Raw genomic sequence first — 27210 nt, 5'->3', positions numbered from 1 at the left:
ATTGTCAATGATGATGAAGTTTTTTTTCTCTCCACACCTAGAAATTTGTGTCGGCCAGCTAAAATTAAAAGTTGTCCTCCCATTTGTTTTTATTTTAACTGTAGTCTTTATTTTTTTTTAATTGCTTATTATTTATTTTGAATTCTCTTTGGGATTGTTTTTTTTTTTTTCAATTTAATCCCTGATCGTTTGGTTTTATTTAATTCATATATCATTTTCTTAAATGAATTTATTTTTTCAATTTCATACCTAATCATTTTAATTCATTTTATTTTATGTCATATTTATTTCTTATTCTTTTATTTATTTATTTATTTATTTTTCTTTGGATCCTTTTTAAAATTGGTTTTATTTTTATATAAAATATGATCCTCATTCTTTTGATTGATATTTTTTTATATCATTTTCTTAATTGAATTTGTTTTCAATTTCATCCCTCGTAAATTTAATTCATTTTATTTTTATATCAGATTTGATCCTTATTCTTTAATTTTTTTTGTCTCGGATCCTTTTTTTAAAATTGATTTTATTTTTTAAACTATATCTTTCAATATTAAATTGATTGAGAATTGGGTTTCATAGTTTTTTTCGGTGTAGTGATCACAGTTTCATGACCTAAGTGTTAACCCGAATTGATATTGGTTTTTTTTTCTTTTTCTTTTTCTTCTTCTTCTTCTTCTTCTTCTTTACACTGATTTTTCTTTTTTAATTTTACCTTTTAATATTGAGTTTATTCAAGATTGAAATACTGTATTTTTTTTTCGATTTGCTTTCTCTAAAGATGACTCGGCCATAAGACTCAAGTCCCAAGTTTGTTATGGTAACTCGAATTAACGAGCTTTTTACATCATAATATTTCATTTTATTTTTTGCTAAATTTTGTCCAAGTTCTTTTAATTGTCTCTTCTTTTTTTTCTTTAGATCCATTTTTAAATTATTTTTTTTTCAATTTCATCATTTAACATTAAATTGTTTGAAAGTAGAGCCTAATAATTTTGTTTGATGTGATTATCATGATCTCATGATCCAAGTTACGGATATAAAATGTTAACCCGGATTGTCATTGGTCTTTTTTAAATCTTTTTACACCTTTTTTTTATCCTTAAACACTAAGTTTATTAAATATTCAACTTCTTAATTTTATTTTTATTTTTGGTTTTGCTTTTTATAAAGATAGTCCGGCCTCATAACCCTTGTCACAGGTTTACCATACTGACTCAAAATAACTTGAGGCTTTTACATCATTTTAATTCATTTAATTCTCATGTCAAATCTGATCTTTATTGTTGTCGCACCCGACATCGCGGCAGCCTTTAGTCTGGCGGCAATGAATATTTAACTACGAATATTTCCAACTCTGGCGTTGGTAAATATTACGCAGCTTATAAAAAAAATTAGATCAATATTTTTTATTCCCGACTCTGGCGTCAGTGAATAAATAAATAATAATAAATTTATTTTTACGCATGCACATATCTTTTATTTTTCTAGCTAAATAAAATAAAATACAATGAATAAAAATAATATAAATTTAAACCGGTATTTTTATTCCTGACTCTGGCGTCAGTGAATAAACCAATAAATTTATATTATTTTTATTCATGCATACACATTTTTTATTTTTATTTTTTCTACCCTTTTTTATTTTTCTGTTTTTTTATTTTTATTTTTTTGTATTTATTTTTTGGGCTGGGCTGGGTTAAATCCAGCCCAGCATATATATTGATGGCTGGGCTCAGCGCAGCCCATAGGGGTTGGGCTGGGCTCAGCAACACGCGTGTTGCTACACTGTGCAAGTGAATTAAAATTCACTTGCACAGTGTAAATGTTAGTTAACTGCAACAAAATGGAGAAGAAGCCGCATACCTGCTCTGTTTGAGGCGATGGAGACTATAGCGAAGCTTTGGCTGGAACGCTGGTGGTGACTTTCGTCTGCTGGATACGTCTCCTTCTGCTTTCCCTTTTGCTCTTGTGCCCCCCGTCTGCTGGATTTATTTTTATTGATTTGTGGGCTGTTCTTCTTCTGCAGGAACGAAGACAGTGGTTGTTCCTCTGCTTTTATGTGCTGGTTCCTGTTTTTCTCTTGGTCTTGCCCGTTCCCCTTTGTTTGTTTGCCTGGCTTGCTCTCTGATTTAGGAGACGGAGGCGTGATGGATAACCGGCCAAAGCTCTGCTTCGGTTCCCTCGTATGCCGCTGTGTTGTTCCCCTGTTTTCTGGTCTTTTTTCTATGGGTTTTGCCTCTGTTTTTTTCTGGGTTTTTTCTCTGTTCCTCCTCTATGATTTGCTCTGTTTCCTGGTTCTCTTTTTGGGTTCTCTTTTTGTTCTTGACTCTGTATTTTTTTGGGTTGATTTCTGCCTCCTATGCTTTTACTCCCTTCTCTCTGTGTATTTTTCTGGGTTTATGCTATGCTTTTTTTTTTTTTGCTTTTTTTCTGTTTATCCGGGCTCTGTTTTTCTGGGTAAATTACTTTGTTTTCTGGGTTTTCTCTCGGTTTCCTTCTCCTTTTTGTGTTGATTTCTGCCTCTCTTTTATAGGCATTCAATCCCATCTTTGCAGGACTTTTATTCAAATCATGAGAGGGATCGTGGTCCACGGTCAGATCAAGTTTGTTGCAGATCTTCAGCCTACTGAACCGGGATGGAGAAGACGAACCCAGTTGTTCCCAGCAACGGCGCCGTTTTCAAGCAGCCATGGACATTTTCAATTTGACCCCTTGAACTTTGGAAATTTCGCAATTGGACCCCTAAGCAAATAAAAAATTTCTTTTAATTTTGCCCCTTTTTTGATTAATTTCAATTAAATCCCTAAATTGGTATACTGTTTACAATACAGTCCTTAATTCCTGGATTATTCAATTTGGTCCTTAATTAATTCTTTTAATTTTGCCCCTTTTGGATAAATTTCAATTAAGTCCCTGAATTTATTTAATTAATTAAATCAAAGTTTAATTAAGTCCACAAACTTATTAATTCTTATAATTTCATTAATTAAAATAATCCAAATTTTAAGTAAATTTCCAAACTTATTAATTCTTCAATTTTTGACCAATTTATTCTCAAATCTGATAATTTTATCCCTAAACTTCAAGATTTGTTGTCTTAACCCAATTGTCAACTATATTTAATTTTTATTATTTGCTCAAAATTTGGTTATGACAATTGTTGTTGTTGTTGTTGTTTAGATCCCTTTTTGAAATTGATTTTCTTTTTTAGGACACGTTTGTTTGCTAGAAAATAGTTTTCTTTTGGAAAGTGAATTATCTTCTTATATTTAGTAGTATCATGAAAAATAAATTGAAAAATATTTTCCTGTATTTGGCTACATCATGAAAAATGAGTTGGAAAATAATAATTTTTTTTTTTTCAAGTTGTTCTTGTGTTAACATTATACCATTGTCTCTCCATATAATTTTAATACCGAATATTATATTAACTTCATTCATATCTTTCATATCAAATTTAAAGGTTAAGAAACATTTAGTGCTATGCACGACATTCTTGCTAGTACTAAAAACAAGTATATCATCTACATATAAATTAATTATCACATATTCACCAGAACATATTATAAGAACATACTCACCTCTTTTATCAAATTTAACTCATTTAATTATTTTTTATTTAGTTGATTTTCTACTTCTGCTTTATATAATAAGAACATATTATAAGCTACATCTTTACTTCTAAACAGATAAAGTTTTATATATCTTGAAAAATCATATATGAAAATCACATAATATTTTTTATATCCTTTAGTTATAGTTTATTTTAAATCTCCTAAGTAATTCAATTTTTTTTTTTTCAACAGATGCACATGTTTTCTTAATAATTTTAGCTCCAACACATATTTCACATTTATTCATAGATGAAGAATTTAAGCAAAAAATTAAACTATGATATTTTTTTAAGATAAGCCAACATGTCATAATCTAGCATGTCATAGATCCAAGTAAAAAAGGATGCATTTTCATTCATTTCATTAGCAACATTGAGTACAAAAAGTTCATGTTTACAATATCATTTCCCAACATATACATTATTCTTGGTCATTACAATCTTGTCAGATTCAAATGACACTTTCATCGCAAATGACCCCAACAAAGCCACAAAGACCAAATTTTCTCTTATATAAGGGGCATACAAAACCTCATTCAAAGCCACTGTCTTACCCAAAGTCAATTTCAGTTGCCTTTACCAAGAACATTTGCAGTTCTTGAGTCTCCAGTGTAGACTACTTCTTCTTCATCCTTAAAAGGTGTATAAATTAGGGGTGTGCAAAAAAACCGAAAAACCGAGTAAACCGATAAAACCGACAAAAAATTAACCGAAAAAACCGAACCGAATAATAAAACCGAGTAAACCGATTAGATTATATAGAAAAAACCTCGGTTCGGTTCGGTTTTCGGTTTTGCAGTGAAAAAACCGGGTAACCGGACCGGACCGGACCGGTTTTAAAAAAAGGAGTCCACTCCGCCCTGATATAAATACAAACTTTTGTTGCACGCCACGCCCCTCTCTGGCTCTCTTCTCTTTCTCTCCGCTAATTGCCTAATTCAAAGTTTCTAACCCTAGTCCCTAAACTGCGAAGCCGAACAGTAAACTTTCAATCTCTCGCCTCTCGGAGTCTCTCTCGATTCTCTCTCTCCTCTCAGTCTCAGCTCTCAGACTCTCACTCTCGGAGTCTCTCTCGATTCTCTTTCTCTCCTCTCAGTCTCAGCTCTCAGACTCTCACTCTCAGTACCACCGGCGACCGACGTTTCCTCAACGGCTCAACCTCTCAAAAGTCAAAACCAGTGAGTTTTAGTTTTTTTTTTCCCCTTTTCTAATTAATTAATTCGGTTAAGGTTATTGTTAATTTTAATACTGTTAAGTGTTAACTGTTAAGCTAATTTTTTTGACGTTTCTTCCTCAGTCTCCAGACTCTCCACTGGATCACGATCAACTCAGTCGGTGACTCGGTGTTTCTTCCTGATCAGCCTCTCAAAACCATTAAAGCAGTGAGTTTTACTTTTTTTTCTCCTTTCTAATTAATTCATACAGCTAAGCTTATTGTTAATTTTAATAAATTTTGTTGGGTGTTAAGCTTATTGTTAGTTTGAATTCTGGTTTAGGTTTAAATTAGAATTTAGAGTAATTTATTCAATGTTGTTTGCTATTTGCTCGAATTCTGGACTATTCAATGTTGTGCGTTTATTCATTGTTGGGTGTTAAGCTTATTCAATGTTGTTTGCTATTTGAATTCTGATTGACTTTTGCCTTCTGGTTTGGGGAATTCTGGACTTATTTAACTATAAATTTCTTATAGTGTTAGTTGAGCTAAGCAAACAGGGCAAAAGAAGAAGGTACCGACCATGCCATGAGAATTTAAACTTTTAAAGCTGAATTTAAAATATCTTGTTGATTAAAATATAAAACAATATCTTGTTGATTTGAATTTGATTTGGGTAAACTGCTCTTTGAATGGAAGTATTCATTATTCTGTTTGCATTTGATTCTGTAAACTAACCAAGTAGTTTGCATTTGGTAATTACAGATGGAAAGCCTTCAAAATCAAAATGTTTCATCCACTGACGCTACCCCAACATCATCCACTTCCCCATCTTCAAACACTAACCCAACATCAACTACTGTAGGATCCACCATGGATACTAAAGGTAAACAACTTCAAGTCCTTGCATCTAGGAAAAGAAATGTTGATGATAAAAAAAAGTCACAAATTTAGGATCATTTTACAAAACTTGATGGTGATCCTAAAACCCCTAGAGCTGAATGTAATTATTATGGAAAGGATTATGCATGTCATACTATTATTAATGGGACAAGTAATATGTGGAGTCATTTGAAAGTATGCAAAAAGTTTCCTTTTGTGGTTGATAAGAAGCAAAAAATTTTGCTATTAGAACCTAATAAAGTAGGGGGTGAATTAGGAGATCGAAGTGTGGGAACTCTTAAGGCAATAGGTTATGATTATGATGAATGCAGAAAGGCACTAGTGAAATTGGTTATAATTGATGAGTTGCCTTTTAATTTTGTGGAGGGTAAGGGGTTTAAATTATATTCTAGGACCATGCAGCCTAGATTTGACATTCCTTCTCGTTTCACTGTTATGAGAGATTGTTTGAAACTTTATGTTGAAGAGAAGGAAAGATTAAAGAGAGCTCTTAAGGGTCAACGATTATGCTTAACAACAGATACATGGACATCAATCCAAAACATTAACTATATGTCCTTAACGGCTCATTGGATTGATAATGAATGGAATTTGCATAAAAGAATTCTGAATTTTTGTCAAGTTTCCAATCATATGGGTGACACAATTGGTCAAGTTATTGAGAATTGTTTGTTAGATTGGGGGATTGATAAACTTTTAACTGTTACAGTAGACAATGCAAGCTCTAATAGTGTTACTATTTCATATTTGAAGAATGTGATGAAAGATTCCAACTAATATATTGTCAAATGAACATTTGCATGTTAGATGTTGTCCACACATTGTCAACCTCATTGTATGTGATGGTTTGAAAGAGATGAATGTTTCGGTTGTTAAGATTCGAAATGCAATTAGGTTTGTGAGATCTTCACCCTCTAGGCTACTTGCATTTAAAAAGTGTGCAGAAAAGTTGCATATAGAGTGTAAGAAATCATTGTGTTTGGATGTTGCAACTCGATGGAATTCAACTTATCTTATGTTAGAAGCTGCAGAAAAGTTTGAAAAGGTCTTTATGAGGTTAAGTCAAAGTGAATCTAGGTATATGAGTTACTTTTTGGAGGTTGATTCAAAGGGAAATAAAAAAAACATAGGGCCGCCTAGTTTGGAGGATTGGGAAAATGCTAGAACTTTGCTGAAGTTTTTAAAGATCTTTTACATGGTTACATTGAAATTTTCTGGCTCATTGCATGTTACATCAAATTCTTTCTTCAATGAATTGATTTACATGCATACAAACTTGTTGCAATTGTGTAAAAGTAGAGATAATCTTTTGAATGGAATGACGATTAACATGATGAGTAAGTTTGAGAAGTATTGGGGTTGTGGAGCAAATCAGAATTTTTTATTGTATGTGGCTAATGTTTTGGATCCTCGTCTTAAGTTGAAATATGTGAAATTTTGTTTTGGTGAGTTGTATACTTGTGACAAAGCACAATTGCTAACAAAAAAGGTGAAAGATAATTTGGTGAGCTTGTATGAGTTTTATTTGATAGCCAATGAAGTGATGGATGATAATAGGCATAAACAAGATGATAATGATGCTATTGATGACATGGAGGTAGATGTTAACACTTTAGCTCGGTTCAAAAGGCACTTACAAGAGGAAGATAGTGTGGAAAATAGAAATGAGGTTGAGAGGTATTTGAGTGATGGTTGTGAGGATCTTGATGATGATAAATTAGATATTTTGGGTTGGTGGAAAATTAATGCTTTAAAATATAAGATACTTTCGAAAGTTGCACAACATGTTCTTGCTATTCCTATATCCACAGTGGCTTCCGAATCAGCCTTTAGCACAGGTGGTCGTATACTCGACCAATTTCGAAGTTCTCTATCTCCAGCAACAGTTCAAGCACTTATTTGTTGTCAAAATTGGTTGCATCATGGTCCAATTTCAACTAATAATACAACCTTGATGAATGATTTGGAAACCTACGAAAACCTTGAATCAGGTAACGTTTCTTAAAAACTTACACATTTTATTTGATTATTTATTAATTAACACATTTTTATTCTAACATGTTTAATATTTTATTTTGTAGAATTTGCTGGAAAGTTGCATTTAGCAACGAATGATAATTAGTTCACAAATTGTGAATTTTTGATGCATGTCTTGAAAACATATGGTATAAATATATATTTTTTTAATTTTTATATCTTCTGATTTAATTTATTACGTTATAATTCTAGATTATGAATTTCAGGAATCAAAGTGCAATGCTCTTGGAAGTGCTTTTTTATTGAGATGATGTGCACATGAAGATTTATTTTTTGTGGCTTGGAGTGTTTTATAATTATGTTATTTGTTGTTTTTTTGTTAAGCCCTTTGAAGGCAATGGTTTGTATTTTGTAATTTGGATTTTAACTTATTGGTGTGTGATTGTGAGTGTGTTATTTATTTAAACTTTTCGGAAGTAGAAAAATTTTAGTAAGTTAAAAATATATTGAACACAAGATTGACAGTTGACACTAATAATTTCATATAAATGAATATTTAATGGTCAAAAAAATTAATAAACATAAGATTGATAATAATAATTTAATACAATTGAATATTTAAGGGTAAAAAAATTAAATATATTTGAAATCTTCAAAGAAAATGAGATAATAGCAAATTTAATTGTAAGCCCACTAGAAATCCATTAGAAGCCCATTAAAAAGCCCATTAAAAAGCCTAAAATAAGCCCAAATAATACATATAGGTTTGTCCGGTTTTTTGGCTAAAAAACCGGACCTAAACCGAACCGGAACCGGCCGGTTTGGGCCGGGTCCGGTTCGGTTCCGGGTGTCTTTTTTTTTTTTTTTTTTTCTCGGTTTGGTTGCTTATTTTGGGGAAAAACCGAACCGAACCGGAAATGATCACCCCTAGTATAAATAGAAAAGAATTCTTTATTTGGATATATATGCCTAGCAGCACTAAAGTTTACTGCCTAATTTTTCTTATTGGTCACCATATTGACTTAAAAAACAACTATGACAACGATATCTTCACCCTTAACCATGTTAATCTTAGATTTAGAATGATTGTTGTTTCTCACTCTCTTTCAACATTGAGGTACATGGCGGCTAGGATTGCCATATACAAAACAGCTTCCCTTTTTCTTACAATTATTAGGTTTGGATTTGAACATATTGAAATTTTTACCATTGAACTTATTATTATTATTTTTAAATTTATTTTCATACCTTTTTTTTTTTGTTTGATTTGGTGGTCATCTTCCTCTTTCTAGTAACTTGCAATTCCTTTCTATTTGTGTCTCTAATGATGAAGTGGGTTATGAGATCAATCAAAGATAATTGTCTATATTTATGTTTTAGTTGTTGCTTGTAGTTGCTCCATAAATTGAAAAGTTTTTTTTTATTAATATTCTAGCAACAAATCATTTAGGAAGGCTGATATTTTCAACTTTTATATCTTCTAGCAACCTATAGTATTCATTAATTTGAGTTTTGATGTCTTTATCATCCACCATTTCTCATTGATAAAATTTTCCAATGACAAGTTTTTGTTTTCTCACATCTTCGATGGTATCCTTTGTCACTGTATTGCTCCATATCCCATGCGCTTTCTTGTAGCTACAATATATATCAAATAACTCATTGGAGATGATACTTAAAATGAAGTGCCTGCAAACCATGTTCTCATGTATCCAAACTTTTGAATTGTCACTGGTCTTAGGATCAGTGAGAACCTATGTAACTTCATGCATGTCAAGGACACCTTAGATCCTATCTTGCTACCTTCTGAAGTTTTCTCCATATAAAATTAATTATAGGTAATGAAAAATTATGGTTTCAATTTAAAGGCTAAAAACAAATTACTATTGGATACAAAAGGTTTAGAAAGTATAGGCGTTGACTCGCGCACAAAAAAGACAATAAAAGATTTTCCTCTTTCTTGGCCCAACCTTATAAATGTAAGCCTACAACTCTTTCCTTGTTGGTTATCATTTTATTTCAAAGTTTTTCTCTTTCTTGGCCTAACCTTATATGTGCAAGACATTTTTCTAATGTGAGATTAAAAACCTATTAGTGTGTGTGTGTGAGAGAGAGAGAGAGATCACAATGAGACATTTGTATTTTTCCAATGTAGAATAAGAAATATTTTTTATTTAAATACTTCAACTCAAAAGGGGAAGACAATACCTTTCCAACATGGTATAAAAATCTTTTAAAATAATCTCTCAAACTTTATTATTTAAAACATGAAATTCTTCAGTGTAAAAGAAACCTCGATAGTAACTAACTACAGCATAAACCATCAATTTTTCTCGTTCATATCTAATTATTTGGATCCCAACATGGCTGATTTGGTCTTCATACATAAACTGGACAAATTGATTTCCATTCTTGGCTAATCTAAGCACAATACATTTTGACGTTTCTGTAAAACTAAATGCAGAAAGTTGCATAGTTACAGATGAGAAAAGGCAGCAATAGTGCCAACCATCAATCCTAATATGCAATAACCACATTGCTGTTTACATGTGAAAACCAAACAAAGGGGATATCAAGATACTTACCATATACCTTAACCAATCCCTGGTCTAACAAACGTTATTTTCCATCTAAACACAATCCATATTCAACACACATGGAAGCATTTTAGGTTATTGTGCAACATCTTTTTCATGGAACATCTTGGTGCTCATAGGTGTATTCAAGCTAAATGGGTTAATTCAAGCACATAGTTGATAGCTCATGAACCAGAATGAGAAATAAGAAAGTCTTACTTGCCATTGAGCCTCTCTATGACAGTTATAAGAGCTTGAGTGCCAAGATTCCCATCTCCATTTGCTACCATCCCAGCAAACAACTGCTTACCCAAAGCAGCGCCAGGCAAGACAGGCACCCTCTCATCCTCGCTTTCCTCCACAACATCCACGCCCATTCCCATATCTTTCACCATATATTCAGCAAAACCACCAGCCTTAAAGTCCCTATCAATCATTCTCCCCCCAAACAACTCCATCACCATAGACCCCGCGGCCCCAGTCCTCACTGCATCCAACAACTTCCTCGCATCCAAACCAGCTTTATCTGCGAAAACCAGCCCTTCACTCAAACCCAACAAATTAGCACCCACTACAATCTGGTTTGCTATCTTGCAACTTTGACCACACCCTGCTTGACCCATGTAAGTAACTTTACCCAAAACCTCATACAAAGGAGATAACCAATTCACAACAGATTGATCACCACCAGCAAATATGGCCAACTTACCATCTCTAGCACCAATATCACCACCGGAAACCGGAGAATCAATAGAATGGCAACCTTTGGCTTTGGCAGCTTGGAAGATTTCACGTGCTTGAGCAGGCGAACTGGTGGTGGAATCCACTATGACGCCACCGGGATTAAGGCCTGCAAGAATGCCATGATTAGTGTCAAGGACAACTGATCGAACATCTGATGGGTGTCCCACCATGGTGAAAACAACGTCGCTGCATTTGGCGACCTCGTAAGGAGAATCGACGAGCTGGGCTCCTTTGGATTGTAAGGGAAGGGCTTTAGATGGAGAGCGAGCATAGATGGTGATAGAGTAGCCAGCAGAGAGAAGGCGAGAAGCCATGGCAGCTCCCATCACGCCTATTCCTATCCAGCCTATGCGTGTTTTGCCTGGAGAGATGGGTTCTGGGTATGGAGTCTCCATTGTTGTGCCAAGCAAAACCTCGTTAGCGATTGGGAGATGTTTATGTATGAGAGAGGAATTGAGGACGAGGAAGAAAAATCAAGATCTTCCAATTAACTTGTTCTTTTTTCCTGTTCAATTACTTGACTTTCTAACTTTCTAACTCATTATCCATGAATTGTTTTCATTTCAAATCATTTTTTTTTTTATTAAAACATGTAATTTTATAATTATTATACAAAACACTAATTCTACCGGGGTTTTACTTGACATAAAATACTGTTTATTATAATAGTTATCTCTTAGATATTTTATTTTTTATCCTTGCAGGTAAGATAATTTGTTCGACTGTTTCCCATTTCAGCTAGGCTGACCAAATGCAATGATGAAGGAGCGAGGTCTTGCGATCTGCTGGTGCCATTGGTCCTGTGCCTTATCTATTATTTTGAGAGATTCCTGTGGCATATCATCAAAAATATGTGGGGCCTATTTCTTATGTTATGATCGAGTGAGGCCTATTTCTTAAGTCATCATCGAGTTAATAAGTGAGTTGGAAATACTATTATATAGTTATTTTTTAAAATATTTTTTATTTAAAAATATATTAAAATAATTTTTTTATTTTTAAAAATATATTTTTGATATTAGTACATCAAAATGATCTAAAAATATATTAATTTGAAGCAAAGAAAAACATAAAAAAATTCAATTTTTTTCAAAAATATTTTTGAAACGCAAAACAAACATGGCCTAAATAAGAATAAAAGCTCCATCACGAACGACCGGGTTCGAATAAATATTTTTTCAAGGTTGTACGAGATTATTTTGATAATAAATTTTAAATATATATTAAAATTATTAATGTAACCCTTTAATAAAATAATACATAAAAAATTTCTACATAAGAGAATTTTCATATTTTTAAAATTTATAGAAGAGTTGAATTACTACATTACCTTTACAATTCGAGTTTTTTTAGCCTTAACTACAAGGGCTTGGTTGTAATTTTACAATGATTTATTTGTTAATATTATTTAGTCCTAAGATCATTTTCGGTTTCTACACCAAAAAAACAAAAAAAAGTTGCACACGTTGATCACTCCGCCACCTTCTAGCGATGCGTGCAACTAGCTCTGACAATTATAACCGTGATTCTATCACATCATTTGATTCGTCTTAACGTCCTCTTACTCCACGGGTGGCATGTATGGTGGTTCGACATGGTTTTACCCGAAATTACTTTTCTTTTCTTTCTTTCTTTTTCTTCTTTCTTTTTCTCGGATTGCGTGCTGACCATGCAAAAATTCATACCAGCCTTTCAATTTATTTTTTCTTTTGATTCAGTCCATCTTCTTTTATTTGCAATTGTTTTATTTACATTGATGATTTCTAATTAGATTTTATTTTTTATATCATCCCTAATCATTTGATGTTTTTTAATTTGTTTTCAAATTTAATCCTCATTCTTTTAATTTTTATTTATTTTGTTTTGAATCATTTTCATGATTGATTTTTAAAAAAACTTCACTCCTAGGCATTTATTTTCATTTAATTTTTATTTCAAATTTAGTCTTAATTCTTTTAATTGATATTTTTCTAATCATTTTTCTTAATGGATTTTTTTGTGCAATTTCATCCCTAAACATTTTATTTCATTTTATTTTCCCCTAAGCATTTAATTTCATTTAATTTTTATATCAAATTAAATCCTAATTCTTTTAATTGATATATTTTATTTTGCATTGTTTTTTTTATTAATCCTTTTTTCTCAATTTATCCCTCAATGTTTGTTTAATTAAGAATCTTACTTCTTCTTTTTTTTCTTACAAAATTTGGTCAACCCAGTATCAAGATGTATGTAATAGATTTGAAAGATTAGCCTAAATCAATTTCCATCATGTTTTAAAACATTTTTTCTAATACTTTTTTGTCAGTGTTCGTTTTCCTTATCTATTTACAGGGTCATCCCAATTTCATGTTGCAAGTCATGTGTTTGATTTGTTGACCCAAGTTGGTTGTCTAGTTCGCTCGAAGCTTTTTTTTTTTTTTTGATATATTTTTTTTAATTTATATTTTTAAATTAGCTTGTAATAAAAAAAAAAAATATAAGACCTAGATCTAGGGTTTCATAGATTGCGAGCTTTTTAAAATTTATCCATGTTTGGGATGTTTATCTGAGTTTGCTTGGATTTTACAGATATTTTTAATTTCACCTTGTATAATTTTTGTTAGTTTTTAAAAATTTGTTTCTTATTCTTTTAATTAATATTTATTTTATTTATGATTATTTTTTACTTTTTTCATTAAATTGCATGCTCCTAGTGTTTTTCCTATCAAATTTATCTTTATTTTTTTTTTGCAAGTTTTTTTATTAATATTTTTTTACCGATCTTATCTTTTAAAATTAAATTGGTTGAGAATTATACTTTTTGATTAAATATAGGTAAAAACAATTCTTGGGATGCGACTTTTAGAGATTAAATTAGGTTTAAGAGGTTTGTCCTTTTTTGTTTTTTTTTTCTAAATTGATGTTGTCTTATTTTTTATTTTATTTTTAACTTTTGTTTTGTTATTTTTTTTCAATATAATTCTCTTTTTTAACTTTTATTGCCTTATGTTTTTCGGTTTGATTCTATTGGGTTAGCTCTCAACATTATTTTTTTTCTATTTCACCTTACTATTTTTTAATCTATAAATAATATATCATATTACAAATGATTTTCAATATCACCCCCTATGATGTTTTAATTTTTTCAAGTTTGGTCCTAATTCTTTTAATTATAATATTTTTTGTTTGCAATATTTTTTTATTTTATCATCATTGGGTTTTTTCCTGTCAGATTTTAACCCTATTTTTTTGTTTTTTTATCTTTTACAAATTTTTTTATTAATTGTTTTTTTAATTATTTTATCATTTAAAATTAAATTGAATGACATTTAACCTTTTTAATTAAACTCGAGTCTATGATTTAACAGGTTGTATTTTTTTAGATTAAACTAGGTTTAGAAGGTTTGCATAGACTTTTTTTTATTTTTTTCCCCTTTTTGTAAAGCTGGTGTTTTCTATTTATTTTTTTAAAGTTTAACTCTTTTTTTCCCCAAATTTTCCTCTAATTAGATTAGCATTGGGTTATTTGATAACCTAAATAAGCTCGGGTATAATTCTTTTTTTCTATTGTTTTTTTTTTTTTTGGTTTATTTACTGTTGTCAGTTTTTTTAAATATTTAAATTATCAATTTAACCAATGATTTGGGGATTAAATTGTTTTTAACCTATCATTTCTTTTACATTAAAAAAAAAAAATATTCAGCTCAAAGTAACACGCAAGCAACATATGTAGTTCAAAAGTAAAAGTAAAAAAGATATCATTTTAGTTATATAAAATTTAATTAAATCAATTCATCAGCCCGTAATCTAAACAAAAAAAAAATCAAATGATTCTAACATCCCTAACTTTCTACTATTATTTGAAGTTATTGTTTATGAAACATCCTTCATAATATAAAATTTAATTTGATAGGTTAATTTTATAATTTAAAAAAAAACTTGAAATCTAGTAATATCAATTTTCTTATTTTAATTTTTTTTTACTAAAACATTAAAAAATTCCAAAATAATATTGTTTTAGTTTTTTTATATATATATATATATATAAACAAATTGATTTCATCCATGAATCTGCAACTCAAGTCCAAGTTCATGAATTATAACTACGGCATCCATGCTAAATCCCGATTTCAGTCATTGGAAGTGAAGCTTGTTGCTCACTATTTATGAGAAAGGAATCGAGGACGAGGAAGAAAAATCAAGATTTGCCCATGAATTTTTTCTTTTATCTTTCTTTTTTTGGTTGAACTTTCTATCTTTATTTATGCTTTGTTTGTTGAAGCTTGCTTTTCAAAATATTTTTTAAATTAGTTTTTTTTAATTAAATGTTTTTTAACTATTTTAATATGCTGATATTATATGAAAAAATTATTTTAATATATTTTCAATTAAAATATATTTTTATAAAAATATTATGCATAACATAACAAAATATATACACTTAAAGTTATTATCCATCACTTCAGTAATTTGTCGACTCAAACCCTAGTCGTGATTAATTTCATTCTAAATCAATTATTTTTAATCTAAACATATCATTTTAATTTATTTTAACATCATTTAAAAAAACTTAAAAAATATTATTGTAATTATGAAAAAATTAAGTTAGTCGTTCGAATCCAATATCAGGTTTTATAACTATTATCTCTCTATTAAACACATATTTAGTCATTGTAAAGTGAAGCTTGTTGTTGTTCAAAACCAACAAATGCAACCAGTCCAAAAAGATGGTAATAATAATAATAATTTATTTGCGCATGCATATGCAGTGACTATAGAAAGGAGCTAGGTTGTCTTCCCTGTTTGAATGCACAGGAGCTGCACTAAGTAGAGATTTTGCTTGGCTTGTATGTCAAGCAGTCTTTTCAGCTACTTTTCATGAACAATTTATTCGGGACCATTGCATTTAGGAAACGGTAGCTTCGATTGTGCACCCCATTCGTTTCATGTGGTTATCTATAACAAGTTGCTTCTTAAAACTTCTTTCAATGGCAACAGCATAAAAGAGCTCCATGTTCATATCCTAAGGACCATTTCAAGTAGGAGTGATTAAACCAAGGAAAAGAAAGCAATTTCGAGTTTTCATCAATGGGAGCCGAAATACTAACACATCTCCTTGAAGCTCCTTTCTTCCTTGTAACCACTTTGATAACCTGCTTTCTCTACTTCGCTCTCAGATCCAATTATGTCTACCTCATTGACTTCGCTTGCTATCTTCCGGCGGATAACTTGCGAGTCACAATCTCCAATTTCATAGAACACTTGCACCTCGGTGGTGACTTCAACACAGACTGTAGTGAGTTCCAAGAAAGAGTTGCGGAAAGATCGGGCATAGGAGATGAAGCTTGCATGCCTATTGCATTGCATGAGCTGCCTCCCGGCCCTTCATTTAAAGCATCTCTTGAAGAGGTTGAACAAGTTCTCTTCCCGATCGTTGAAGATCTTCTGTCCAAGCACAACATCAGTCCAAAGAGCATTGATATTTTAATATCCAACTGTAGCCTTTTCTGTCCTGCTCCTTCCATTACTGCAATGATCACAAACAAGTTCGGATTCCGGAGCAACATAAAGAGCTTCAGCCTAAGCGGGATGGGGTGCAGTGCCGGACTCTTGTCGATAAGTTTGGCTAAAGACCTTTTGAAAGTTCACAAGAATTCGTTGGCTTTAGTTCTGAGCATGGAAGCTATTAGTTCGAATGGTTATCTCGGTAAAACCAAGTCGATGCTTGTAACCAACACCTTATTTCGTATGGGTGGAGCTGCTGTTTTGCTGTCAAACAAGAAGCACGATGAGCAAAGAGCAAAGTACAAGCTCCTGCACCTTGTCCGTACCCACATGGGATCCGATGACCGATCATACACTTCTGTCATTCAACAAGATGATGAAGATGGGTTCGTAGGAGTGTCACTATCGAGGTCACTTCTACATGTCGCAGGCAACGCGTTAAGAACCAATATATCAGAGCTTGGCCCCCTTGTGCTTCCATATCTTGAACAGCTTCGATACGGGTGGGGAGTTGTGCATCGGAAACTTTGGGTTGCAGCGGGGAAAAGAGAGACACACGTGCCAAATTTTAAGAAGGCTTTCGAGCATTTCTGCATACATGCTGGGGGGAGGGCAGTGATTGATGCTGTGGAGAGTAATCTGAAGCTGCAAAAGGAAGATGGAGAAGCTTCAAGGATGATGCTCTATAGATTTGGTAACACGTCATCTTCTTCGGTCTGGTATGAACTCTGCTATCTGGAAGCCAAGGGAGCGGTGAAGAAGGGAGACAGGATTTGGCAAATTGCTTTCGGAAGTGGTTTTAAGTGCAACAGCGCAGTTTGGAAATCCATTTCTGTTCCCAATCCAGAGGAAAGAAATGCTTGGTCAGATAGGATTCATTTGTATCCTGTACAGACACCGATTGCGCCATGACTCTTCACTGTCATGTTGATGCTGCAATGACCTTTCGAAGTATTCCTACACATGTTCTCTTGTACGAGTCTAGATACATTTTCCATGAGCCCTGGATCTGAAAAACATGCCATTTTGTCGTGAACATGTCCTGATTTCACTTGTTCATCCCATTGGCATTCCAAGACTAGAGCAGGCACATCCCAAATTCCTGTAAACTGGGAAATATAGCACTTCATGTCCTTGAAAACAAATGGAAACAAATATATTTAACAATACTCTTGATTTTATAAAGGAACAGTGCAGCAAAAGAGAGGGAAATTGTGCTTTTGTTTGATTTTTTGTATCTAATATATATGTGAAATCATCAAGCAGTTCTGCCACCATAGTTTGTAATTCCAGCTTCATCACAACCTTCTGTTTTCTTTGAGATCTATAATTAATTACCAATTTTTTGAAAAGAGAGGGAAATTGTGCTCTTGTTTGATTTTTTGTATCTAATATATGTGTGGATATTATAGTTCGATTCATCAGATTTAAAAACTTCTATTAACATAGGATGTATAAACTATAATGGGTAATCGCAATTTAAAAAGTTTTTTTTTTTTTTACAAGTATCCCAAAGTTAGGCAGCATAAAAAAAAAAAAAATAAAAAACAAGTAGTGTTGTCAAATAGCATCAGGATCACTAATTACCTTTTTTTTTCCTTTTGATGGTGATGATTACTCGCTACATTAAAACAGGAAAATTTCAAAATCTGGTCACATGCATGTATAGTCAGATCTATAAGATATCCATGGAGCAAGAACAGTTCTACACAGAACATGGAGAGGGAAAATGTAACCCACTTGGTTAAAAATGCTAGAAAAGCATAACTCCAAAAGTTGGGTTACCCTAAACCTCCTTTCGTTCTAGACTAGTTTTCCTTCGTCTACTGAGATTTCAAGGCTTTTGACATCATGTGCTGCTTGGACAGGATCTCAGCAATGAGCTGGCGACCAAATAAGTGTGAGTTCTTAAGGATCAGGTTTCTTGTTGAGGAATCAACAACATAACCTTGGCCTGGCATCCATTGTAGCAATTGTATAAGCAAGTCCTTCTTTTCAGGTTCAGCAATGTAACGTGACACAGCCATCTGAAATAGTTCCTGTGAAAAAGAAGACAGCTGATTATGCTGAAAAATTACTTAGATTTTAGGGTCAGGGAGGGAAATTGGACTCTGAAGTATCGATTGAATCTAAAGTGAATGTGGCTTTATATTTTATGTTTTTATTGGTCTAGTTTTAAGTGAACTTTGTTTTGTACCTTTCCTTTATTGATTGAATTGCACAGGTTATATTTTCCATGCCCTTTTTTTCAAGTGAATTTGCTTTGTTTTCAAAATCAAATTGTATCCTTCAACTGAATCATGTTAAAATTTGTTTAAGTAGCTAATTGATAAACTATCCATACTTCTCAGAGTAAATTGAAGTTTACAAAATAAAAGGGCATTTCCATTAGTTTTGCTAACATAGATAGACAAAAGACTTTATTGATAAATTGAAAGATGTTAGGAGGTAATTGATAGAACCTATATACTTTAGGGGAATAATGAATTTTACCCTTAGTTCTTCTTATCTCAACTGGAGACCATCTGGTATTCTGATGCCATCTAAGACCAGGGAAAAAATGCTGCAGAACGTTTTTCAATATGATACAGGAAATCATCAAAATCCTGATGCCTCTAGCGTTTACAATTCCCAGCATGCATTCATCTTTATAATAGAGTCCCCACAACCTAACATGTATCATGAGTTTGGCATGGTAATATGAACTAGTTTACAATTCCCAGCACGCATTCATCTTTATAATTGAGTCCCCACAACCTAACATGCATCATGAGTTTGGCACGGTAATATGAACTAGAAGTAACGACTGAACTGCAAGTTTCTCCGTCAAACAAAAACAAGCAAAATATCACCAAATATAATTTCATACAAGTCCATTGTCATTACCTGATCAATCTTGTATCCCGAACCATGAATAACCTTCATAACATCATTTATCAAATTGATGTCACCAAGCTTCACAAATGAGCTTGCAAACTTCTTAATTGCAGCTGGAGAGATCAATTCTGCATTATCCTGACAAAAATGTTAAAAGAAAACAATCAATGCAAGAACAGATAATATATCCAATAATCTTCAAGAGAGTACAGCATACCTTAACTACTACATAAGCATCTTTGAGAAGCCTTCCAGCAATAAGAATGTATAAAATATCCTCGTGAAAGGCTTTAGACATTGTCCTTTTGCTAGACTTCAACATACTGTAAACAGAAAAGGCTTCTGCATGGGCTTTAATTTTACCAAGATGAAGAATCAACGAGGAACAAAGCTCCTGGAAAAAAGAATAGATGTAAAAAGCTTCACAGTCACAATCTTTCAGTTAATTTATTTATTCTAAATTACAGATTGCAGCCCATTTTCAAAGGTTACTAGAAAGTACTGGATCAGTTTCTTAATTTCTGGGTCTTTATCATGCTTTTGCATGATCATGTCTGAATTTATAGCCAATAAGATTAAAAGACTTCAAACTGTATTGGAAATAAACCAAATGGATAAATAAATCAAAGGGGCATTCTCAGAAGTCTCTTAGCAAGAAGTTAGGTATAAATAAAAAGCGAGCATACCTCCATAGGTTGATGGCCTTTCCTATGCATGTCTTCCATGGTCTGGTAAGCAAGCATATATAACTTCTCCTTACAAAAATACTTGATAAGAATATGGAAAGTATTATAGTCAGGACTGATCGCCAATTCATCCATTTTCCTCATTGTTCGCATCACACTCTCTTTTTCACCTGTTCTACAGTAGGCACAAAGAATTGTATTCAATATAACTACGTCATATTTATCATACTTGGCTTCAAACTCCTCTGCCAACTCCTTTGCCTCTTCAAAAAGGCCACCTCGGCAAAATGATGAAATCATGATACTGTACGAATAGCCGCCTGATGGCAGGAAAAAGGATTCATGTCACAAAATGTAGGTTTTCTCTTGAAAGAAAACAACAGTGTATAGATTGTAGAAGTATGCACAAAATATTCTAGCAATCTGAGAATGTGACAAAATGTAGTCATGAACAAATGTAGTTCAGACAGCTTATAAAACAAACAAAATGGTCAAACAAAGTCAATATTCACACATTAACAGTGATACGGGGTTCATATAAGCCATCCATCAAACATCATATTGTAGTGAACTGTTTGTAGTAATAATGGTTCCAATCTCCGAACAAAGCAGAACATTAGAAGCTGGCAGATAGTATAAAATCAGATCCAAAACCAAAAAGAAAAACTTATCCTGAATCCATTGCCAAATAATTTCGATCCCCAAAATTGATTACAGAGGATCAACAAGGAAAATAGCACACTTGATGAAGATCATTTATATTAAGTTAAATATGCTTCCACTTAATTTAAGACAAACCCTTAGAGATTAACTCTATGGGTAACTAAATGGCATTTAAGCTTCTTATTCACACTAACACAAGCAGGTTACCAAATCCATAGTCACAGATGTTTTAGATAAGTATCAGATGTGAATTGTAAAATGCCAACATGTAATAGATTACATACCAGATTTAACACGTTTTTCCTTCATTTCATTGAAAACTGATCTTGCTTCATCTAAGAGCCCATTCTTAGCAAGGCCATCCATCAATAAACAATAGGGCATCTACAAATTGATTTACATGTAATGAGCTACAGGAGCATAGAAAAAGGAAAGAAAAAAAAAGAAGGATGGCTGTAGATCCCAGAAAATATTGAACCTGGACCCAATTTGTTGACATAATTTCCTCAGTCTCAATTTCCATCCAAAAACATAAGAGATAGAAAATACAGCTTTGATCAGACATAAATATGTCAGTTTGAGCTTCATTTACCTCATCTTTTGCAAAGTCCAAGGTATCCAGTTCTACCAGAAGGTCTCTGGATTTTTCAAACAAGCCTCCTCTTACATATACCTTTAACAGAGTTGTCAATATTACCTGCAAGCATTAGAATGAAATTAAAAAACACTAATGCCAAGGATTTAATGATTAATGTATTTGTTGACAAATAAAAGAAAACAGTGTACGAAAAATAGTCCAGGGGACAAAAAACAGCAAATAAGGCTAAGAAAAGGTCTCGATGTTCATCTATTATCTGACAAATAAACGAAAATATATCAAATCGAAAGGTCTAAGCAGCACAATATACCTAATAGAGATCAAGAAAAAATTGAATCTGCAACAAGAAGAAAATGAAAGAAGCTATAAAGTAATGTTCTGCAACAAGAATACCATTGACCTCAATTACATATTTTATGGTCAAATTTCCTCATAACTACAACAAAAGGCATCATCATAAGGAACAAAGTGTTTGACCTTAACTATTTCCATAACTATAAGCCATTGAAGTCTAGCAGTGGAATTAAATCTAAAAAATGGGTTATTTTTTTTATGATCTATTTAGGAAGGGCTATAGTTTACTTTTTTTTCCCACAATTATTGTTATTATTTGAACCACAATTCAGAGCCACTGAAACCAAGTCAGTTTGGAGCTTGGTAATGAGAGGATAGAAATAGACACTGGCAATAGGGACAATGAATACAGAATTCTATTATATGTATTGCAATTGAAACAAAGATGTTACACCACTAAAAACCCATGGCAAGAAAAACATGAAACAAACCTTATTTGGTACTAACCCTGAAGATTTCATGTCCTGCACCAACTCTTCAGCCTTCTTGTAGTTTCCATCAGAAGAGTATGCATTGAGTAACGAGCTATAATGAAATATATTAGGCGAATGACCCTCATCCTTCATCTGGTTAAAGTAGCTATGTGCTTCTTCACACCGTTTATTTGAAGCACAAACTGCCAAAAGTGTCCCATACATTATGCTGTCCATCTGTAGTCCATTATAATTCAGTTCCTGAACCAGATCCAATGCCTTAGAATACCCATCTTTGATTTTCATGCACCCAGCAAGCAGCTAAATACCAAAAAAATTATTAGTTATGATGGTGAATGAAAGAAATCAGAAAAATTAGAATGCAAGAAAATCTTCTATTCCCCAGTAGATTAAAAAGCAGGCATGTAGCTGATTCTATATAGAGTAAATATATGACTATATCAATTATGAATGAACACATTCTCTCTTTCTGCAGCAGGTTTGGGTGCCAGGTCAACTAGCTTAAAACAAAATAAAATGGAATCAGTATGAAATCTTAACAGATGCAGTTTTGGTCTAAATCATACATACACACACATATATAAAGTTGTATATAGCTTAGCACATTCCCATGTACACATAAAGACATTACTATACATGGGTTTGTTGTATGGCACCAGAGAATAAAAAATAAAAGCTTGAAGACGTGGAGAGGCATGTTCCTAACTTAACATCTAAAACATTAAATAGGAGCCATGTAAAGACCCATGCGCAATAATGATGTAGGGCACTGCATTCAGACACCATCAGCTACTGTTTCCATTCTAAGACCCATATTATGGATGCATGTTTTTACGATACTTGTTAGACAAGAAGCAACAATAAACCAAATGTCAATACGACTAGTGTGATAATGTCTACCAAAGATTGAATTCTATCCTCATTTCTCTAGCTGTAGTTGCAAATTTAAATGACTAAATGGCACTTACAAATTTTACATACCGTGCTATATGTAATAGCATCAGGTGTTAGACCATTGTTCTTCATCTTATGAAAGAATTTCATGCTGCTATCAAACTTGGTATTCCTGACCAGGCATCTAAGAAGTGAATTACATATGAAGACATTAGTTTTTGTTGATTCATCAGGAATGCTGTTGTATATTTCTAGTGCCTTTGCCGGGTTAAGACTTGTCCCCATGAACTTTATATAACTGCTATAAGATGAAGCACTGATTTTGTTGTGCCGTTGCATCCAATCAAAGAGCTGCAATAGTCACAAAAGTAAAGATGAAACAAGAATAATCTCAACTACAGGGAAAGAAAAACAACTGAAGTTACAGATCATGTTGAGACAAAAAAAAAAAAACCTCAATTTGGCAGGCATGCATGCACACCGAGAAGAGTGGGGGTTACAATAACACAAAAGTCCTTTCGGCAGATGAAGTGAATTCCGAATGGAAAGTTCTCAGCACAAAATGAGTAGAAATTAGAGAAGACGAGCTGTAAAAACAATCAACCTATAATTCTAGGAAAAAAATCCTTTTGTGGTGAAGATAAAAATGATTGATCAAAATAAAAAAAACATAGAAGTGGATATCTTTTTCTGATGATGCTTAAAGGGTTGATGCTATACATGAATGCAGGCTACGAGTCAAAATAATGAGAAACTGCATCAAAAATTTAGAGCAAATTGAATTGTTGATGATTATTATGCCCCAATTAGTCTGATTCCATGTAAGCCTTAACTCTGCCCCTATACATGCAACTCTTCACATATCATGTTGAATGAAAAATTACCCATTTATTAGGAGGGAAAAAGTTGCAATAGGATGTGAATTCATGATGATAGAGATAATGCATAGTGTCAATTGTGTTTCTAGTTATTGGACACCACAATTTCATCATCTTTCTGTGTCTCTAAAATATAGCAACAAGTCTAAAATAGGTGCTGACACCACTGGAAAAAATATAAATGTACCAAAATAGTCTCAATGATAGAACAATAAATCTACAGTTAAAGTAAAAGACAATTTTCTTCTAATCTGGGACCAGTATTCCAGGGACTTGACTTGGTATTAAAATCACATCATGGAAGAATCAAATCTAAGAATATGAAAGAGGAAAAAATAAAATGTATTTCACCATGAGAGGAGCAGCACCTGTGAAAGACTGTATGATAATGAGCACACAAAAAATACTAAACCAAGAAACAAAGAGATGACGTGCTGAAAGCATCAGGAAGTTAGTTATGTAAATGCATTAAAAAAACATGAGCATCAGAATAATAGAAGCAGCAGAACCTGGGAAAGATCCTGCCATCTGCATTGCTCCCCAAAATTCCGCAAAATGATATTCAAGTCTTGCACCTTCAACATCCCTCCTAATCTGTATAATCAGTAATAGACAGACTGTTTCATTTACATCAAACAACTTAATTAACTAATCAAAGAAATAAAAACAATACTTTAAGAAAATAATCAGAAAGGTATTCGAGTCAAACACAACCAGATTTCTTTGAGTCATCATTTTGATGTTTTGGCTGCCCAAATCTCCCATTAATCTAATGTAAGGCCCTTTACATTTCCACACCCCACCATACCTCCAACAAATAAGAGAGACCGTTTTATCAATAACAATGAGATTAGTGTCCCCTATGTGAACCATGGTATATGACAGAAGGGCAAGATTACTATCTGAGTGTGACGACTAATGTACCTGATTGCAGAAAAAGTTATCTAAAATGCTATGAGGTAATAAACAGGTCAGGCATTGATCACAACCAGGGATCCCAATCTTTGTAAAGACATTAAAAAGAAGAAAAATTAAAACCCAGGTCACATTTTCACTCAACTACCCTATAACTCATAGGGAAACACAAACAAAAGCATAAGAAAGTAAAGACATGGCACTAGTGAAAAGACTCATAAACCAAATTCAAGTCCAGGAATGCACTACGTATCATTGAAGAAGACGAGAAGTGAGAAAGGAAGGACCTTTGAAGAGCAGAATCCAAATGAGGGGACTGTTGAACTTCAAGAATGGCAGCTTTTCTAGACATGTATGACTTAGACTGACGCCTTGGAGCATCAACTGCCCCACCTTTCGGTCTTCTTCTTGTAGTTGTTGCCGGTTGTGAGTCATCATTACAAGGTTCATTGAAAAGTGATGTTGTTGCTGCAGCAGAAGTGCGTTGGCAGCAGCTGCTGCTGGTGGATACGCTGGGAATTGATGGAAAAGATAAGGTTTTTGAGCGGGTAAGGTTATGGTGAAACCCTGTGCAGGTGGTGACAGTTGATAACTCCATTCTGAATTCGCCCGAGGCAGCAAAAAGGAATTTTTAATTTATTGATTTTTCTTTTCTCGATGTAATTATAAAATATCCGTACCTTTTGACCTTTTCAATTACTTTATAAGTGTTGTAATTTTTGCAGTTTAAAGTATTAATTAAAAATATATTAAATTAATATTTTTTATTTAAAAAAATTATATCAACACATCAAAATAATCTAAAAATATAAAAAATAAATAAATTTAAATAAAATAAAAAAACAATTTCAATCACATTTTCAACTACTATTTAAAAATGTTTCACTTAATTTTCACCTTTGAATTTAAGGCTCCATGAGAAAATTTATCTTCCAAAATAATATTTTAATAATAAAATTACTTTATTTGTTAAATTTAAAAAAGAAAAGTCTATTTTCCTTGTTTTTTTTCTTTTTTTACCATCACATGATATTTTTTAATTAATTTAATGAATATTAAATATTAATTTCATTAATTTCTCTGTTCGGATCATGGCTTAAATTGTTTTAAAATATATAAATTAGACTTGTTCGTCAGGTCAGGAAAAATAAGCTGTTTTATTTATTTTTATAATGGTTTCATAAATCCAACTAATATTAGTGATAAATAAATATTTCATCCGATTTGCGCATGTTCATTGAGTGTTTTTATTTTTGGCAAATATGGGCATGACGCTGGAACTTGTTGCTTTTGAAAATGATACCAAGTACTTACGATTAATATTCCTGAGGGCTTGGAAATATGGTGGATTGATTTATGAGCTACTTTACATTAATTACGTAAAAAAATCTAAAATGTGTGGGTTGAGTTGTACAGCCTCCATTGTTGATATTTATACAAAACATTGTGGATCATTCTGTTTATTTTTTAATAATTTATTTTGGTATTTAAAGTTTTATGTTGGGTAACTAAATCATAATTAAACATTAATTGATTTCTCAAACAAAAGTAAGATTGAAAAAATAAAAACCAAAATTAAAAAGACTCCAAATATTGGTAGCATGCTAGAGATCATATGAAAATATACTTAAGTTCTCATATTTTAAGAACAATGCAAATTATATAATTTAAATCCCTTAAAATTTAAACAAAGTCAGTTTTGGTACAAGTTTATTTGTATTATTTTTCAGTTCTTTGTTAGAAAAGAGAGAGAGAAAAGTTGTTGAATTTCAATAATAAGAGAGAAAATTGTTGTTCAAGTCATTTCCGACAATCAAAATAAATATTTTTGATGTCCACGGGTTATAACCAAGGAAGATAAGTCTAACTCGATTAGATTTCGAGTTTTTGAACTATTTTTTGGATATTTTGAGTTGACAAATTGGTTTGTAAGTATTTCAATAATATTAATAATGTGTTTTTTTAATTCAAATGGCTTGGAAATTAGGCATTTGGGAGAGAAAAAAGTTATTGCCCTGCTTTTTAGCCACCACATTAGTAGCTGAAATCTAGACTTACAAACAACATGTTATTTCTATTGGCAAGTAACGTGTTGCCTGTGTATTTTTTTAAGAATAAGTCATATGTCCCTTTAAAATATCAAAAAATAAATAAAAACAAGTCTAGATACACAGGGTCTGGGCTTGAAAACCCACCCAGGTGTTTTTAAAAAATAAGTCATATGTCTCTTTAAAATATCAAAAAATAAATAAAAACAAGTCTAGATACACAGGGTCTCGGCTTGAAAACCCACCCAGGTGTTTAGGTCTATGGGCCAGCACACTTTGGCTGGTTTTTTGCCTTTTTTTATTTATATATATATATATATATATATATTTGGTATAAATTTAAGATAAAATAATATTTTACTCAATTGAGCGCATGACTTGAATCACATGTTTAATAAGATAAGCCA

General features: G+C 32.3%; 3 protein-coding genes and 1 long non-coding RNA gene across 6 annotated transcripts; 2 read left to right on the top strand and 2 right to left on the bottom strand.

Moving 5' to 3' along the window:
* Nucleotides 1–2048: 2048 nt before the first annotated feature.
* Nucleotides 2049–2775, top strand: LOC140954926 (uncharacterized). The gene is made up of 2 exons (XR_012168580.1): nucleotides 2049–2186; nucleotides 2559–2775. It is a non-coding gene; the product is annotated as an uncharacterized lncRNA (long non-coding RNA).
* Nucleotides 2776–10031: 7256 nt separating this feature from the next.
* On the bottom strand, nucleotides 10032–11538 carry LOC118040215 (probable 3-hydroxyisobutyrate dehydrogenase-like 3, mitochondrial). The gene has a single exon (XM_035047095.2). It carries the CDS (start codon nucleotides 11362–11364, stop codon nucleotides 10441–10443), a length of 924 nt encoding a protein of 307 aa, XP_034902986.1. The 5' UTR covers nucleotides 11365–11538; the 3' UTR covers nucleotides 10032–10440.
* A 4367-nt stretch (nucleotides 11539–15905) lies between these two features.
* On the top strand, nucleotides 15906–17658 carry LOC118040217 (3-ketoacyl-CoA synthase 7). The gene has a single exon (XM_035047100.2). It carries the CDS (start codon nucleotides 16040–16042, stop codon nucleotides 17366–17368), a length of 1329 nt encoding a protein of 442 aa, XP_034902991.1. The 5' UTR covers nucleotides 15906–16039; the 3' UTR covers nucleotides 17369–17658.
* Nucleotides 17659–18096: 438 nt separating this feature from the next.
* On the bottom strand, nucleotides 18097–25405 carry LOC118040216 (pentatricopeptide repeat-containing protein At1g10910, chloroplastic). Of its 3 annotated transcripts, XM_035047097.2 has the most exons (11): nucleotides 25043–25405; nucleotides 24350–24434; nucleotides 23050–23313; nucleotides 22066–22368; nucleotides 21275–21379; nucleotides 20967–21066; nucleotides 20020–20339; nucleotides 19551–19727; nucleotides 19343–19471; nucleotides 18950–19019; nucleotides 18313–18495 (listed from the first exon to the last, which is right to left on the bottom strand). In XM_035047097.2, the coding sequence occupies exons 1-11, from the start codon at nucleotides 25351–25353 to the stop codon at nucleotides 18458–18460; spliced, it is 1902 nt and encodes a 633-aa protein (XP_034902988.1). In that variant the 5' UTR covers nucleotides 25354–25405; the 3' UTR covers nucleotides 18313–18457. The 3 variants fall into 3 exon arrangements, with proteins under 3 accessions (XP_034902987.1, XP_034902990.1, XP_034902988.1); XM_035047096.2 differs by lacking the exon at nucleotides 18950–19019 and having other exon boundaries at nucleotides 18097–18495; nucleotides 25043–25403; XM_035047099.2 differs by lacking the exons at nucleotides 18950–19019; nucleotides 24350–24434; nucleotides 25043–25405 and adding an exon at nucleotides 23417–24335 and having other exon boundaries at nucleotides 18097–18495.
* Nucleotides 25406–27210: the final 1805 nt, after the last annotated feature.

The sequence above is a fragment of the Populus alba genome, chromosome 1, assembly GCF_005239225.2.
Source record: "Populus alba chromosome 1, ASM523922v2, whole genome shotgun sequence".
NCBI classification, from domain to species: domain Eukaryota; kingdom Viridiplantae; phylum Streptophyta; class Magnoliopsida; order Malpighiales; family Salicaceae; genus Populus; species Populus alba.
This window is presented reverse-complemented; position numbering and strand designations above follow the sequence as displayed.

Bases quoted from the DNA above. Each gene is read 5' to 3' on its own strand.
- LOC118040215 (XM_035047095.2), bottom strand. From the start codon at position 11,364: ATGGAGACTCCATACCCAGAACCCATCTCTCCAGGCAAAACACGCATA.
- LOC118040216 (XM_035047096.2), bottom strand. From the start codon at position 25,353: ATGGAGTTATCAACTGTCACCACCTGCACAGGGTTTCACCATAACCTT. The intron at 24,435-25,042 runs GTCCTTCCTTTC...CTGATTATACAG, and splicing joins TTGGATTCTGCTCTTCAAAG to ATTAGGAGGGATGTTGAAGG. The intron at 21,380-22,065 runs GTTTGTTTCATG...TAATGCTTGCAG, and splicing joins CAGGGTTAGTACCAAATAAG to GTAATATTGACAACTCTGTT.
- LOC118040217 (XM_035047100.2), top strand. From the start codon at position 16,040: ATGGGAGCCGAAATACTAACACATCTCCTTGAAGCTCCTTTCTTCCTT.